Source organism: Erinaceus europaeus, chromosome 2 (assembly GCF_950295315.1).
Source record: "Erinaceus europaeus chromosome 2, mEriEur2.1, whole genome shotgun sequence".
Taxonomy (NCBI): domain Eukaryota; kingdom Metazoa; phylum Chordata; class Mammalia; order Eulipotyphla; family Erinaceidae; genus Erinaceus; species Erinaceus europaeus.
The window spans coordinates 193911646-193927379 of record NC_080163.1 but is presented as its reverse complement, the minus strand read 5'-3'; the positions used below and the strand labels follow the sequence as shown (position 1 = coordinate 193927379).

Below are 15734 nucleotides of genomic sequence, written 5' to 3'. Positions count from 1 at the left end.
GCACTTCATGCCACGTGCACTTAACCCGCTGCGCTACAGCCCAACTCCCCCTTCAGAAGGTTTTCAACTGTTCATTCCCTAATCTATCAGAGGAATCATTATCCTGGCAGCTACAGTCTTATAAAATGTGTTTACGTAATAAGACTTTAATATTAGTCACTCACTGGTTCAAAGGCTACAGAATGGATGCTGGGTTAATAGAAATGAAATCAACATCCAAATCCTCATCCATTTCTATTAGTACTCTTGGGGAGCCAGGCACAGTCTAGGAGGAACCTTGTTTTTTTAAGATTTTATTTTTTGTCAAGTGAGATTGGGGTTGGGTGGAATGCACGTGTTATCATGCACAAAGACTCATATTAACGCCCCCCCCCCCCAGTCTCCTATTCATGGGGAATGTTTCCTGAGCATTGGAGCAGTGCTGCAGGTGTTTCTCCTCTCAGTCGCTCATTCTATTGAGAAAACAATAATAACAACAAACTCCAGCAACCATGGAGTTGTACAGGCACTGAGTCCCAGTGAAGTCCCTGGCGGCAAAACAAAACAATAACAACAAAAGTAACACTGCATCATAGCATTATAGGATTCTTAGATGTACTGTCCATCTCAACTCCAAAAAAGTCCATTTCTACCTTTCTCTCGACAGTAAGTTTAAAATGCTCAGTCGGGGCCAGGTGGTGGCGCACCTGGCTAAGCACACGTGTTCCAGTGCCAGTGCACAAGGACCTAGATTCAAGACCCCAGTCCCCACCTGCATGGGGAAAGCTTTACAAGTGGTGAAGCAGTGCTGCAGGTGTCTCTCTGTTTCTCTCCCTTCCTCTCGATTTCTAACTGCCTCTATCCAATCAACAAATAAAGATTAAAACTTTAAAAATAAATAAATAAAATAAAATGCTCAGTCAACCATGTTGTAAATAGATGTGCTGTCATCCAGGCTTTGCTGTTCCCTTTATGAAGAACAGGTAAAGTAAATTTAGCCGCGTTCGTAAAGGTCATAGAATTTGGATGGAACGTAAGCACTAGCTTCAGTTTAAAGTCACTGGCTTACATTAGCCCCCAACAAGAATCAGTCTGTCCTTTGACTTCCTCTCTCTATCCATCCATGAAAGTCAAGAGTTTGGGCTGTGATCTGTGTTAGGCTTTGCTTAAGAGAATGCTATGGTGGGCTTGATCTTCTTAGCCTGACCAGTGGAACATTCTCTGCATCAGCAGTCAAGCTCTCATACTTTCTGGTCATCTGTGTGTGCTCATTGGAGCAGCACTTCTATTTTCAAAGGAAAAGAACTTTTCCTTCACATCCATACTACTTGGCTGTTTGGCACAAGAGGCCTGGCTTAGTGTTTTTCTCTTTGTTTGACATGTCTTCCTCACTAAGCTCAATCATTTCTAGCTTTTGTTTTCAAAAGAGACTTCTCATCAGAAGCCACTGTATGGCTACTAGTTGATGTCATTTTGATATTGTTGTATTCCAGGGAGGTCTGAGGAGAGAGGGAGGGAGAGGGAGGGAGAGAGGGAAAGGGAGAAGGGAGGGAGGAGGAGAGGAAGGGAGGGAGGAAGGCAGAGGAGAGAGAGGAAGGGAGAGAGGGAGGGAGGGGGGAGAGATGGGAAAATATTGGTCTATGTAGCAGTCAGAATGCTGGCAAAATTCAATTCAGTTCGTCATCTTTTGTGTGTACAGAATGTGGCATCCCCAAATCACCATAAAAGTAGCATCAAACAACACTGCTCACCCTAACAGAGTTAACAGAAGAGCCGTAGTACTATGATGAGTATCAATATGTGGCAGAGACCCTTAAGTGAATACAAGCTGTTAGAGAACAGCCAACAAGAGACAAGCCTTCATATCTGTAATCGATGCAGTACCTGAAAATTATAACCAAGCAAAGTACCATAAAAAAAGAGAGACTCCTGCAATTTGTTTGGCTGTTGCTACCAAGGTTTTCACAGGGGCTTATGCCAACATGAGTCCAGTGTTCCTAGAAGATGCTTCGTAATGATTCTTTACAGAGGGTGAGAGACAGAATGGGTGAGAGAGAGAGGAAGAGACTCCACACGCCCTTCTCCATCACCCATGAAGCTTGCCCCATACAGGTGCTCCCGTATGGTAGCTGGGACCCGAACCCAGGTCCTCAATCAACCATGGTAAAATGTACATGCCACTGGGTTAGTCATCCCCTAGCTTCCCCCTCCCTTTCATTTTTAGTGTTACATTTTCATTAATATATAAAATTTTAAACACTATAGTCCAAGGAGTGACACGTGGAGACAGTTAACTATCTAGCATGACATCCTGAGTTCAAATCCCAGTATCTCATATGCCAGAGTGAAGCTCTCTGGTTATCTTTCACACATAAATACAAAATATTAAAAAATTTAAAACATTAGTTCAATGTAAAATATTTACTTTTAAATGAAGCCATAGAAAATAGTGTTTTGTTTTGCTTTTTTAATTGTTGCCAATATTATCACTGGGGCTCCATGACTACATAAAGAATCATGGCTCCTGGTGGACCTCCCCCACACCCCGCTCCCCTTTTTCTTCTTTTTTTCCTTATCGGTAGAGACAGGGAGGGAATGAGCAAAGCGAGACACCTGCAGCACTGCTTCACCCCTCATGCAGCTGGGGTCTTGAACTTCGGTCCTTGCTTACTGTAAGGTGTGTGCACCACCACACGGCCCCTAAAACAGTACTCCTTGTTCGTTAGCTCTCATGGCTTCTGATACATAGGAACTTTGTAAATGTTGAACTGATATTTCCCTATGGCTTGGGTGAATGTCTTCCTAATTCGGAACAACCAGCCTATCTATCTTCATGTGCCTACTGTCCATTCTTATGTCTTATATTTGAGTAAAAGTCTATTCTAACTCTCTTCTCATTTTGAAAGGTAGAGTGTTTTGTTTCTGATATAGAGTCAAGGCTGGTGTGTGTGAATGTGTGTGTGTGTTAGATATTAACCCTGTAGCTGCTAAATGACTTTAAAGTCCTTCTCCCATTCAGTCGCCTTTATCTTTAGTGGATGATTTCCCTTGCTATTTATTTAGAGTCACATAGTCCCATGTATTTATTTATTTATTTTGCCACCAAGGTTACTGCTGGGCTCTGTGACTGCACAATTCTACTGCTCCTGACAATCTCAGCCCTGCATGTGAAGCTTCTCCTGTAGAGGGCAAGAACCTGGGTACTTCCACATAGTGATAAGTCCTCTCTACCAGGTGAACCATCTCCAAGCTAATCCATTCATCCATTTCTTTGGTGTGTGTGTGTGTGTGTGTGTGTGTGTGTGTGTGTGTGTGTTTGCTTTTGTTTCCCTTGCCTTTGGAATCATATCCAAATATTACTGATAAGACTGATATGGGGGCGGGGGTGGTGTCACCTATGTTTTCTTCCAGGAGATTCATGGTTTCTGATTTTAAATGCAAGTCTGGAATCATTTCTTGCAGCTGAGTTAAGATAGGGTTCAATTACATTCTTTTTACATGTAGTTTTCCAGTTTTTCCAACACCTTATTGTTTAAAAACAAAAGTCATTTCTTGTGTTATTTATAGTGGAAATTAGAAGCCAAAACTGTTCATAAAACTCCTAAAATGATTTAATAAAAAAAAATTAGTGGACCCGGAGGTGGCACAGTGGATGAAACACTGGTCTCTCAAGCATGAGGTCCTGAGTTCAATCCCTGGCAGCACATGTACCAGAGTGATGTCTGGTTCTTTCTCTCTCTCCTATCCCTCTCATTAATAAATAAATAAAATATTAAAATAATAATGATAAATAAAATAAATAAATTTAAACTGAAAATGGTATTGGAGAGAGAGTTCAGAAATTAAGCAAAATACTTGCAGGCATAAGACTCAAGGTTCAACTCCTGGCATCACATATGCCACAAGTGAGCGGCGCTCTGACCTCTGTCATAAAAATAAGTAAGTCTTAGTGAAATAAGGAAACAGGGAGGGAGAGCACAAAGTGAAACATGGACTGGACATGGTGTACTGCACCAAAGCAAAGGACTTTGGAGAGGGAGAGGGAAGGTGTATAGGAAGAAAACTCTGAGGGCCTATTATATACAGAAATTGTCTGCATATGTCAGTGATTGTGCTGTAAAGCACTAACCCCCCTTAATAACAAACAAATAAGTCAATGTTGAAAAGTGAAGTGAAAATGACAGCTAATGCTAACTAAAGTGCTGAAACAGAGTTCTCTGACGTGGAACATTTACCAGATGTATAGGGATACTCATTGAAAATCTGAAATTTCAAATTGAATAATTTTCAAGAAAGAGTCCAATATACCTTGTTGCACCAATAGCTAGTACTTAGTAATACGTTACTATGTTAGATGATAATATAATTCGGCATATTCATAAAGCACCATCTACTGGCAAGGTGAAATACTGCAACCAAACTGTTAGAAACTACAAAGACCCAGCTATAGGAAGAGTCAAAATGGTGGCAGAAGAAGTTGCCCTTGGAGTCAAAGGTGCAAGAGGGGAGGTGCTATGCTGTGATGGAGAATGTGTATCACTGAGTCATCCAGCTACTGAGATTCCTCAGAGACAACTTGGGTTGTCTGTTTTCCACCACCACTAGGTCAATATTAGATCTGCCAGGGCAGTCACAATCAACTATGTAAAAACACTCTAATATTTAGCAAATAATTATTACTTACTATATCAAATCTCAATTTAGGCATCACACAATCGAACCTCTTGAAATCTAAATAGATTACAGGAGTAATCAAATTATAAAAGAAGCTGTTTAAGGGGCCAGGTGATGGCACAACTGGCTGAGTACACACATTACAATGAGCAAGGACCCAGGTTCAAGTCCCTGGGTCCCACCTGCAGGGAGAAAGCTTCATAAGTGGTGAAGTAGGGCTGCAGGTGTCTCTCTGTCTCTCTCCCTCTCTATTTCCCCCTTCCCTCTAGATTTCTGGCTGTCTCTATCCAATAAATAAAGATAATTTAAAAAATAAAAATAAAATAAGAGAAGCTGTTTAGAAGATGTCCATTCTACTAGATCTATCTATCTATCTATCTATCTATTCTGTCACCACAATTATCCATGTGGCTCAGTGTCTGCATGACTTGCATAACTAATCATCCATTCCTGAGTCCATTTTTTTCTTCCTTTTTCTTTGATCGAACAGAGAGAAACTGACAGAGATGGGGGAGATAAAGAGGGGAAGATGCAGAGAGATGTCTGCAGTCCTGCTTCACCGCTTGTGAAGCTTCCCTTCTGCAGGTGGGTACCAGGGGCTTGAACCTAAGTTCCTTGCAAATGGTAATGTGTGTATGCTCAATCAGGCACATCACCACCATCATTTTGTCAGATTAGGATTCTGTTTCAGTAGCCATAAAGATCATGATAAGGGAATGAAAGTTGAGAGAGGCATCTAGAATGATGTTCTGTGCACAGCTTCCTTGAAAAGCACTTTTCAGTGCCTACTCACACAGCACATGTATTAACAATTGGAATGATACAAAGTTAGCCTGGTCTAGTACCAGAATTATACACAATTCCTTCCAATTTTTTTTTTTTAACAATCTGATAAAATAACAAGCAGGAAACTAAAGAAAAGTGAGTTTGGTGGCACTTAGAGAAGCCACTGAAAAGCAACAGTCAGCTCAATGTCATATCCCATAAATGAGAAAGTAAGGCCCAGTGTCATCTAGAGAGGTGAGTGAGGACAGACACCACTAATCTGACTGCTAGGCCAGTTATAGTCCCATTATTTCTCCCTCAGGATTAAAATCACTCACATATTCCACATATCTCAACTCTCTGTCTCCCTCAAATCCTACAGATTAAAAGCATAACACATGATGGAACAGTTAACTGAGTTGAAATATCTTCTTTTTTTTGCCTCCAGGGTTATTGCTGGGGCTCGGTGCATGCACCATGAATCCACTGCTCTTGGAGGCCATTTTTTTCTCCCCTTTGTTGCCCTTGCTGTTGTAGCCTTGTGTTTATTATTGTTGTTGATGATGTCGTTCGTTGTTGGATAGGACAGAGAGAAATGGAGAGAGGAGGGGAAGACAGAGAGGGGGAGAGAAAGGTAGATACCTGCAGACCTGCTTCACCGCCTGTGAAGGAACACCCCTGCAGGTGGGGAGCTGGGGGCTCAAACTGGGATCCTTACTCTGGTCCTTGCACTTTGTGCCATGTGCTCTTAACCTGCTGCACTACCGCCCGACCCCCTGAGTTGAAATATCTTAAGACATTTGGGGTCTGTCATATAATTTTGAAATATATTTATATGCCAAGAGAGAGACAAAATTCATTGTACAAACCACAACAAAAATACCTATTCTACCTTTAAAAAAAAGGTACTTCATTGATATTAAATGTTCAATGATACTAAATATCTACAAGAAAACACAATATGAGGGTCTGGGTGGTGGCACACCTGTTTGAGCACACAGGTTACCAATGCACAAGGAACTGGTTTTGAGCCCCCAGTCCCAAACTACAGGAAGAAAGCTTGGCAACTGGTGAAGCAGGGTTGCAGGTGTCTCTCTGTTGTCTCTCTCCCTCTCTTTATCACCCCTTTCTCTCTACATTTCTGACTGTCTCTATCCAATAAATAAATAAAGATAATTTCTGCTTTGCGTTTCTACTTCTTTTTTTTTTTTACATGCATAACATTCCCCAGATTCCCATTTAGCAATACAACCCCCACTATTTCATTCATCATTTTTCATGGACCTGTATTCTCCCCACCCACCCACCCACCCCAGAGTCTTTTACTTTGGTGTAATACTCCAATTCCATTTCAGGTTCGACTTGTGTTTTCTTTTCTAATCTTGTTTTTCAACTTCGGCCTGAGAGTGAGATCAGAAATTGACTGAGTTTGGAGTATGGCACCAAAGTAAGAAAGCAGAAGTATACTAGAGTTTGCAGTGAGTACCTCCCTAATACTTCCTCTCCACTTTTCCAAGCTTTGGGTCCATGATTGCTCAACAATTTGTTTGGCTTTGTATGTTAACTCTCTTTTCAGTCACCAGGTGCCAGGTGTCATCAGGATGCCAGCCAGACTTCCCTGGATTGAAGACACCACCAATGTGTCCTGGAGCTCAGCTTCCCCAGAGACCCATCCTACTAGGGAAAGAGAGAGGCAGACTGGGAGTATGGACCGACCAGTCAACGCCCATGTTCAGCGAGGAAGCAATTACAGAAGCCAGACCTTCTACCTTCTGCAACCCTCAATGACCCTGGGTCCATGCTCCCAGAGGGATAGAGAATGGGAAAGCTATCTGGGGAGGGGGTGGGATATGGAGATTGGGTGGTGGGAATTGTGTGGAATTGTACCCCTCCTACCCTATGGTTTTGTTAATTAATCCTTTCTTAAATAAAAAATAAATAAATAAATAAATAAATAAAAAGAACATTTGATCTGAAAAAAATAATAATAAAGAACATTTCATGTTGGTGGGAATTTTACCCCTTATCACAAAAAAAAAATAAATAAATAAATAAATAAATAAATAAATAAATAAATATAATAGAGGCAGGTTGGTGGTGCACCTGGTTGAGTGCACATGTTACGATGCACAAAGACCAGGGTTTGAGACCCCAGTCTCCACCTGTAGGGGGGATTCTTCATGAGTGCTGAAGCAGGTCTGCAGGTGTCTATCTCTCTCCCTTTCTATCTCCCCCTCCCCTCTCAATTTCTCTCTGTCTCTATCCAATAATAAATAAATAAAAATACAAAAATAAAGATAATAGCAGAAGAATGAAAGTGAACCACTATATCTCATCAAATACAAAAGTAAATTCCAAGTGGATCAAAGACTTGGATGTTAGACCAGAAACTACCAGATACTTAAAGGAAAATATTGGCAGAACTCTTTTCCGCATAAATTTTAAAGACATCTTCAATGAAACTAATCCAACTGCAAAGAAGACTAAGACAAGTATAAACCTATGGGACTACATCAAATTAAAAAGCTTCTGTACAACAAAAAAAACACTATCCAAACCAAGAGATCCCTCATAGAACAGGAGAATATTTTTACATGCCATACATCAGACAGAGGCTAATAACCAAAATATATAAAGAGTTTGCCAAACTCAACAACAAGAAAACAAATGGCCACATCCAAAAATGGGGAGAGGTCATGGACAGAATATTCAGCACAGAAGGGATGTAAAAGGCTGAGAAACACATGAAAAAGTGCTCCAAGTCTTTGCAAACAAAAACAATGAGATACCATTTCACTCCTGTTGGAATGTCATACATCAGAAAAGGTAACAGCAACAAATGCTGGAGAGGTTGTAGGGTCAAAGGAACTCTCCTGTACTGCTGGTGGGAATGTAAATTAGTCCATCCTCTGTGGAGAACAGTCTGGAGAACTCTCAGAAGGATAGAAATGGACTTATCCCATGATCCTGCAATTGCTCTCCTGGGGATATATCCTAAGGAACCCAACACACCCATTCAAAAAGATCTGTGTACACATATGTTCTTAGTAGCACAATTTGTAATAGTCAAAACCTGGAAGCAACCCAGATGTCCAACAGCAGATGAGTGGCTGAGTAAGTTGTGGTATATATACACAATGGAATACTACTCAGTTATTAAAAATGGTGACTTCGCCATTTCTAGCCGATCTTGGATGGAGCTTGAAAAAATCATGTTAAGTGAAATGAATCAGAAACAGAAGGATGAATATGGGATGATATCACTCTCAGGCAGAAGTTGAAAAACAAGATCAGAAGAGAAAACACAAGTAGAACCAGAACTGGAGTTGGCATATTGCACCAAAGTAAAAGCCTCTGGGTGGCTGGGTGGGGGAGAATACAGGTCCAAAAAGGATGACAGAGGACCTAGTGAGGGCTGTATTGTTATATGGAAAACTGGGAAATGTTATGCACATACAAACTATTGTATTTACTGTCAAATGTAAAAATACAATAAAGTAATTAAAATAAAGATAATAAATAAAAATAGTTAAAAATATAATATGTTGTGGGTCAGGCAGTAGCACAGCGGGTTAAGCGCATGTGGTGCAAAGCACAAGGACCAGCATAAGGATTCCGGTTCAAGTCCCCAGCTCCCCGCAGGGGAGTCACTTTACAAGTGGTATAGCAGGTCTGCAGATATCTGTCTTTCTCTCCCCCTCTATCTTCCCCTCCTCTCTCCATTTCTCTGTCCTATCCAACAACGATGACATCAATAATAGCAACAATAATAACTACAACAATAAAACAACAAGGGCAACAAAAGGGAATAAATAAATAAATATTTTTAAAAAGAAGAAGAAATGCTCCAGGAGTAGGGCGGTAGTGGCACGGGTTAAGCACACATGGGGCAAAGCGCAAGAACCAGAGTAAGGATCCCAGTTCGAGCCCCCAGCTCCCCACCTGTGGGGGGGTCACTTCACAGGCAGTGAAGCAGGTCTGCAGGTGTCTATCTTTCTCTCCCCCTCTCTATCTTTCCCTCCTCTCCACTCCTCTCAGTCCTATCCAACAACAATGACATCTGTAATACAACAACAATAACAACTACAGCAACAACAAAAACACAAGGGTAACAAAAGGGGGAAAAAGCAAAATTTAAAAAATATGCTTCACATAAGCTGAAAAGACTTGTGAAATCAAGAAATGATCACATTTACCTTGTTAAAATATGAAACTTTCAGTCTCTGCCATAATATGAACAAAAACCTAAATTCCATGTTAATTCTATGGAAAGTCCTATTAACTAGTTACTAATGTTAGGGTTCCTTTTCAGGTTTTTCATAAATATTCCTTAGAAACTCATTTATCTCCACTGACAATGCACTGACACACCTGTATGTTTTTTAGCTCTTTAAAACAGAGAGTTTGTCTGATTTGCCACCTTTAACTATACTATGCACCCATCCTAGTAACCGAATATCATGACAGTGCATGCTAGCAATAGACAAAAACGGGCAATTTTCCTAAATATATTGCATTTTCTGAACAAACAGTAACTGCAATACTGTTCAGAAATGCAAAATATTTTTTCCAAAATATATTGCATTTCTGAACAAGCAGCACAGATGTGAAGAACTAAGTTAAGCATGGTATTCTGCAGGGAAGAAATATTCCCACTAATTCAGTAACAACTCAAAATCCTCTTTCATAAGAATTCACCTTGCACACGGGGACTCACACTTCAGAATACATTCATATTTAAATAAATCACAAAGCAGTGTCTCTGGAATGTATATATAGCATTGTAGTATGCATTAATATATTACATTATATAATACAGAATGTATGTCATTATATTATGTATACTACATAAAATAAACTACGTATCAATATATTCAGTATATATTAAGTCAGGCATGTTAGTTACTGAAGGATGTCAGCTTCTATTAAGCACTAATCTCAGTCTTACTGACCTTTCTATGTTCCTGCAGGCTTGAGGCTGAAGAACACTTTTTATTGCACACTGAACAGATGAGCTTTTTCTTAGGATCTCCTGAAACAGAAACAGCACAATAAAATAACAAAAAGTTCTACTTTTTATGTTCTTTAATGGAGGGAGGAGGTTAACAGGTGGATGTACAGTTGTTGACACATGGTGCAATCTCTCATCTCCCTGGTGCACAAGGACCCAGGTTCAAGCCCCTGGTCTCCACCTGCAGGAGGGAAGCTTCACAAGTGGTGAAGCAGGGCTGCAGGTCTCTCCCTCTCTCTCTCTCTCCCCTCACCTCCCCTTTTAATTTCTCTGTCTCTAATCAATAATAAATAAAATTTAAAGTAATGCCTTGGTTTCAGCAAGCTAAATAGTGTAGCCTAGATGCAAGGAACTCCCTCCCTGTCCCCCCCAGTAGGTACAACCTTAAGTCATATCAGTCAGTGGAAGAGAGGCAGGCAGAGGGACAGTGGCAGGTGGGGCTGAGAGAGGAGGAAGAGACAGAAAAGACAAGAAGGCTCATTAAACAGTTATACTCTGGGCTAGTCCCAGTGGCTTCACCACAAGTTTATCATACACAAACTTGACCAGAAAAAGAGAGAACAGAGACCAGGCGGTGGTGCACCCAGTCGAGTGTACACATTACCATGCACAAGGATCTCAGTTCAAGCCCCCAGTTCCCACTTACAGGGGGGCAGTTCATGATTGGTGAAGCAGGGCTACAAGTGCATCTCTTGTCTCTTTCCCTCTCTGCTCACCCCACCCCCTGTCAATTTCTTTCTCTGTCCTGTAAAATAAAATGAAGGGGGGGGGGAACAGGTAAAATGATTGCTGGAAGTAGTGGATTTGATAACCCTGGTGGCAATAAAAAAGAAAGCGTGTGTGTGAATGCTGAATTCTTCTATGTGTGTATGAAAGGTGTTGATTTCATTTAAAAAAGGGGGGGCTGGGCAGTGGCACAGCAGGTTAAGCACACATGGTGCAAAACACAAGGACTGGCTTATGAATCCCGGTTCGAGCCCCCAGCTCCCCACCTGCAAGGGGGGGGGGTCCCTTCACAGATGGTGAAGCAGGTCTGCAGGTATCTATCTTTCTCTCCCCATCTCTGTCTTCCTGCCCTCTTTCCATTTCTCTCTGTCCTATCCAACAACAATAAACAACAAGGGGGGAAACAGCCTCCAGGAGCAGTGCATTTGTAGTGCAGGCAGAGTCTCAGCGATAACCCTGGAGGCAAAAAAAAAAAAAAAAAACAGCTAAATGAATGAAGATCCATAAGTCACTATAACCAATAAAATGTTCCTTGGTGAATAACAAGTCACGTGGCTGCTAGTTAAGAAAACTGTCCTACTGAAAGAAGCACGTGACAGCATGTATTTGTTTGGTCGCTGATTTCTTCTCACACATGCTGTTTATATAAGGAGTCAGTGTGGAACAATATTCTCTCTATTCCAACCCCCCCCAACTGGGATTTTTCTCCTAAAATCCATAATCCTTTACTGCCCTCTCATCCCTGATACTAGCTGCTCCTTGAGGCTCGATCCTTGTCTGTTAGGCAGTTCAGGGTAGAATCCTAGATTCTTTAGAATGTGGCAAGAGTAGGGGCCAGGTGGTGGCACACCTGTTACACTGCACAAGGACCCAGGTTCAAGGTCCCCACCTGCATAGGGAAAGCTTCACAAGTGGTGAAGCAGTGCTACAGGTGTCCCTCTGTCTTTCTATTTCCCCGTTCCCTCTCAATTTCTGAATGTCTCTATCAAATAAATAAATAAAGATAATTAAAACATTAAAAAAAGAATACGACAAGAGTTTATGACAGTCTGACTGAGAATGGAGACAAACATCATCTCCCATCAAGGCAAAATATCATTGTTAGCAGCCACAGAATCTATAAACAAAAGAGAGAAGGGACATCAGTTCAAGCTGTCCCTTCACACTGTTTTCCTCCTAGTGACCTGGAAAGGTCCTCACCATCTTCTCAGTTTCTCTGGGCTCAAAGTCAACAGTATCTACAAAACCATAAGTAGACCTGATGCTATCTTAGTTTTCTTCTATCCAGTTCATCTGATATTTGACTTACAGATTCAGCTGTCAAAAATATACAAAGGCACTTTGCTCACGAAGCCTTAGAAGTATGAGAAATTCATACAGCAGTATGGGGGATGTAGCCACAGACCGGGAAGTCATGCACAATGTGGGTATGCTTCTAGAAGGTGACCTAAGAACCAACCAGCACAGGTTACAGTGTCTAGGGGAAAAGGTGACCCACATTTAAAAACAGGTCCCCAGGGCTGGGCAGTCGCGCAGTGGGTTAAGTACACATGGCACGAAAAGCAAGGACCAGCCTAAGGGTCCCAGTTTGAGCCCTGGCTCCCCAACTGCAAGGGAGGTCGCTTCACAAGTAGTGAAGCAGGTCTGCAGGTGTCTATCTTTCTCTCCCCCTCTCTGTCTTCCCCTTCTCTCTCTATTTCTCTCTGTCCTATCCAACAACAATGACAGCAATAACAACAATAGTAATAACAACAATAAATAACTAGGGCAACAAAAGGAAAAAAATAGCCTCCAGGAGCAGTGTATTCATAGTGCAGGCACGGAGCCCCAATGATAACCCTGGAGGCAAAATAAAATAATAATAAAAGAAAACCTAGGTCCCTCTCCTCAAGTATGTTCAATTTAGGAAACATACCATCTAGCATCATAGGTCTTCATTACATTTGGCATCTTCCCCTTTCCTCACATCCTTTTTATCTTTCAGTCATAAATGACTCCATAACCATGTGTACGAACCTCACTTTGCTTCCTATTTTGAATATGAAATGTTCCTTCTCCAAATGTCCACGAAACTCACAGAGGAAAGAGAGAAAGAATGATAGACCATGTATCAGTCCCCAGAAAGTAACACACATAGGGATCTCTGGCCAAGACACAGTAAATTTCACAGTTTATCCACAACACAGAAAAACTGAAAATTTCTTTACAGACGTTATGTCCTGCAAAATCATCATGAGCTGTAGAGTCCATCACAGCACAGTAACAATAGCCAAGGCCAACTGACAAGAAGCCTCAAAGCAATTATGCTTATAGCACAGCTTGAAGACCACATGCTTCAAGAACGAGAACACAAGTTTCCCCAAGTCTCAGTGTGCATCTGGTTTTTTACTTAGTTCAGCAAAGTTAACTTTTAAAAATGACATGAAAGATCTGGTATAATACATTGCAGACAAAGACAGAGAAAATTAGGAACAGCATTTTAAACATAACAGCTTTTTGTTAAAAAGAAGACAGGTCTATCAAAACGTTCTGCTTGCCTTTTGCAAGCACAGGGATGGCACAAGTACAATTAACTCTTTTTAAGTGGCATCTTCCCTAACTTGGACCTGTGCTTTTCCAAAGGAAAAATTGTAATCAAGAGACCATGAAGTCCTAGTGGCAGGCACAGCCTGAAGTTGCCTTCCACCAGCCATAGCTTTCAGATAACACTCATGCAAGACACAGCTCAAACTCGAGCTAGAGAGTGGGATCCAAAGGCCATGCTCATACCAACCTTTGTAACTTTATCATTGAAGCAATGAAAAACGAGAGGAAACAGAAGCTGATTACCAACAATGCCTTTCTCCTCGGTGTGAGAATAAGAGGAATAGGAGAAAAAAAAAAAGAGTTCCACTGTCTTTTGATGCAGAAAGACTTGTTTACAAAAACTCCTCAGAAATCAAGAGCAAAACAAAGTACCTGAGCAGAGTACAGGGCCCTATAGCCTCTTCCATTTATTTCTTTATTTATGCATCTTTAAGGCAAAGACACCAAGGAATGAGAAAGCTAACAAGGGCAATCTAGCCACCTGCTCAAGTCAAGACAAGTGATTTTAATCTTCATGCCAAAATGTATTTACCAGGTGCTAAGCAGATGAAACTTAAGTGACAAATTTTAAATCTGTTTTACTGTCGAGCTAAGCTGTTAGGAGGAATTCAAATAGATCGGTTTGACTAATGCAAACATATTTGATCCCCATGTCACACTGAAACCACTATCTCTTTTTTTTTTTTTTCTTTTTCAACAAGAGGGAAATAGAAGCTATTTTGAAAATGGAATTTTATTGTAAAAACAAAAAGGCAGAAGGGCATCAGTGATTTAAAATATTACCTGCCCAAAGAGAAATTTCACATGTTGAAACACTATTTAGAAAGAATCCCTGACTACCAACCACAACTAGAGTCCGGGCTAGGTTTCCAGGAGGATCCACCCAGAGATAGAAAAAAATGGCAAAGGCTGCAGAAATCAACTTGAAAAAGGGACAGAGTTGAATGAAAAAGACAAAAACCCACAGCCAGAAAGCCACATCTGTGAGAAAGACGATAGAAAAGCAAGCTCTCATCCTCCAGAGCGAGAATTAAAAACAGATCACCCGAGGCTCTTTCCAAAGGACCCTCCGCTGACTTCTCACCAGCATGGACGTTTTCCTGGTGTCTTCTCAGGGCCTCCTTGCTCTTCAGCCTCTTCCCACAGCTGTCAGCCTTGCACACGAAACTGGCGTCCCCCCGGCAAGTTGCCTGGTGCAGCTCAAAACTACAAGACAGGCAGGAAGAGGGGCAAAGGGGGAAGGAGAGGTAAAGGCCATCGGCAGAACTTGAGTCACAATTCGCCTGGCCATTGGGAAGCATGCTCCCAAGGAGAGCTGTGGGGCCATTGCGTGCACTGCGCCTGGGAAGGTCAGGAGGAAAGTGTTGAAAGTCTGCAGCCATTTTGAGAGAGATCCACTAAGCAGGAGAGTGTACATGCAAAAAGCAACCTGCTGTTATGGCTCAGGTATTTGATAACCCAGATGCAAAACCTTGATGCTGAGTTGAAGGGAGACTTGCAACCAGAGCACTGGAACCTTCGGGAAGAATCCTTCTGACTGCTTTTCGCTGTGCACTGAAGAACACTGGGGGGTGGGGGGGGAGGAGGAGACCAAATTGGGGGGGTGGGGTGGATGGAGTGGGGATGGGGGAGAAAAGAAACAAACACTAGATATCTCAGACAGAATTTTACAAATATTTCTACATGAAATCAAGTTGCTCTTAGAGTGTCCTTTTTCTCACTCTGTCCTTTCAATTTTTCAGTATTACTTAATTTAATTTTTTTTTTGCCTCCAGGGTTATCTCTATAGCTTGGTGCCTACACCAGGAATCCACTGCTCCTGGAGGCCACTTGTCCCATTTTGTTGCCCTTGTCATTGTTATCATTACTGTTGTTGGATAGAACAGAAAGAAATCAAGAGAGAACAGGAAGACAGAGGGGGAAAGAAAGACTGATACCTGCAGACCTGCTTCACTGCTTGTGAAGCAACCCCCCTGTAGGTGGGAAGCTGGAG

General features: G+C 41.6%; 1 protein-coding gene across 8 annotated transcripts in view; it reads right to left on the bottom strand.

The window, feature by feature from the left end:
* Positions 1–15734, bottom strand: part of PRDM5 (PR/SET domain 5) — a 181940-nt gene that overhangs the window by 88593 nt on the left and 77613 nt on the right. For 6 of the 8 annotated variants that reach the window (XM_060186090.1, XM_060186091.1, XM_060186089.1 and 3 more), the window contains 3 exons: positions 15213–15305; positions 14826–14947; positions 10371–10450 (listed from right to left, as the gene is read on the bottom strand). In XM_060186090.1, the coding sequence (XP_060042073.1) occupies positions 10371–10450; positions 14826–14947; positions 15213–15305 (295 nt within the window). The remainder of the gene's footprint in view (positions 1–10370; positions 10451–14825; positions 14948–15212; positions 15306–15734) is intronic. The other 2 variants (XM_060186092.1, XM_016192187.2) reach the window with 1 other exon arrangement.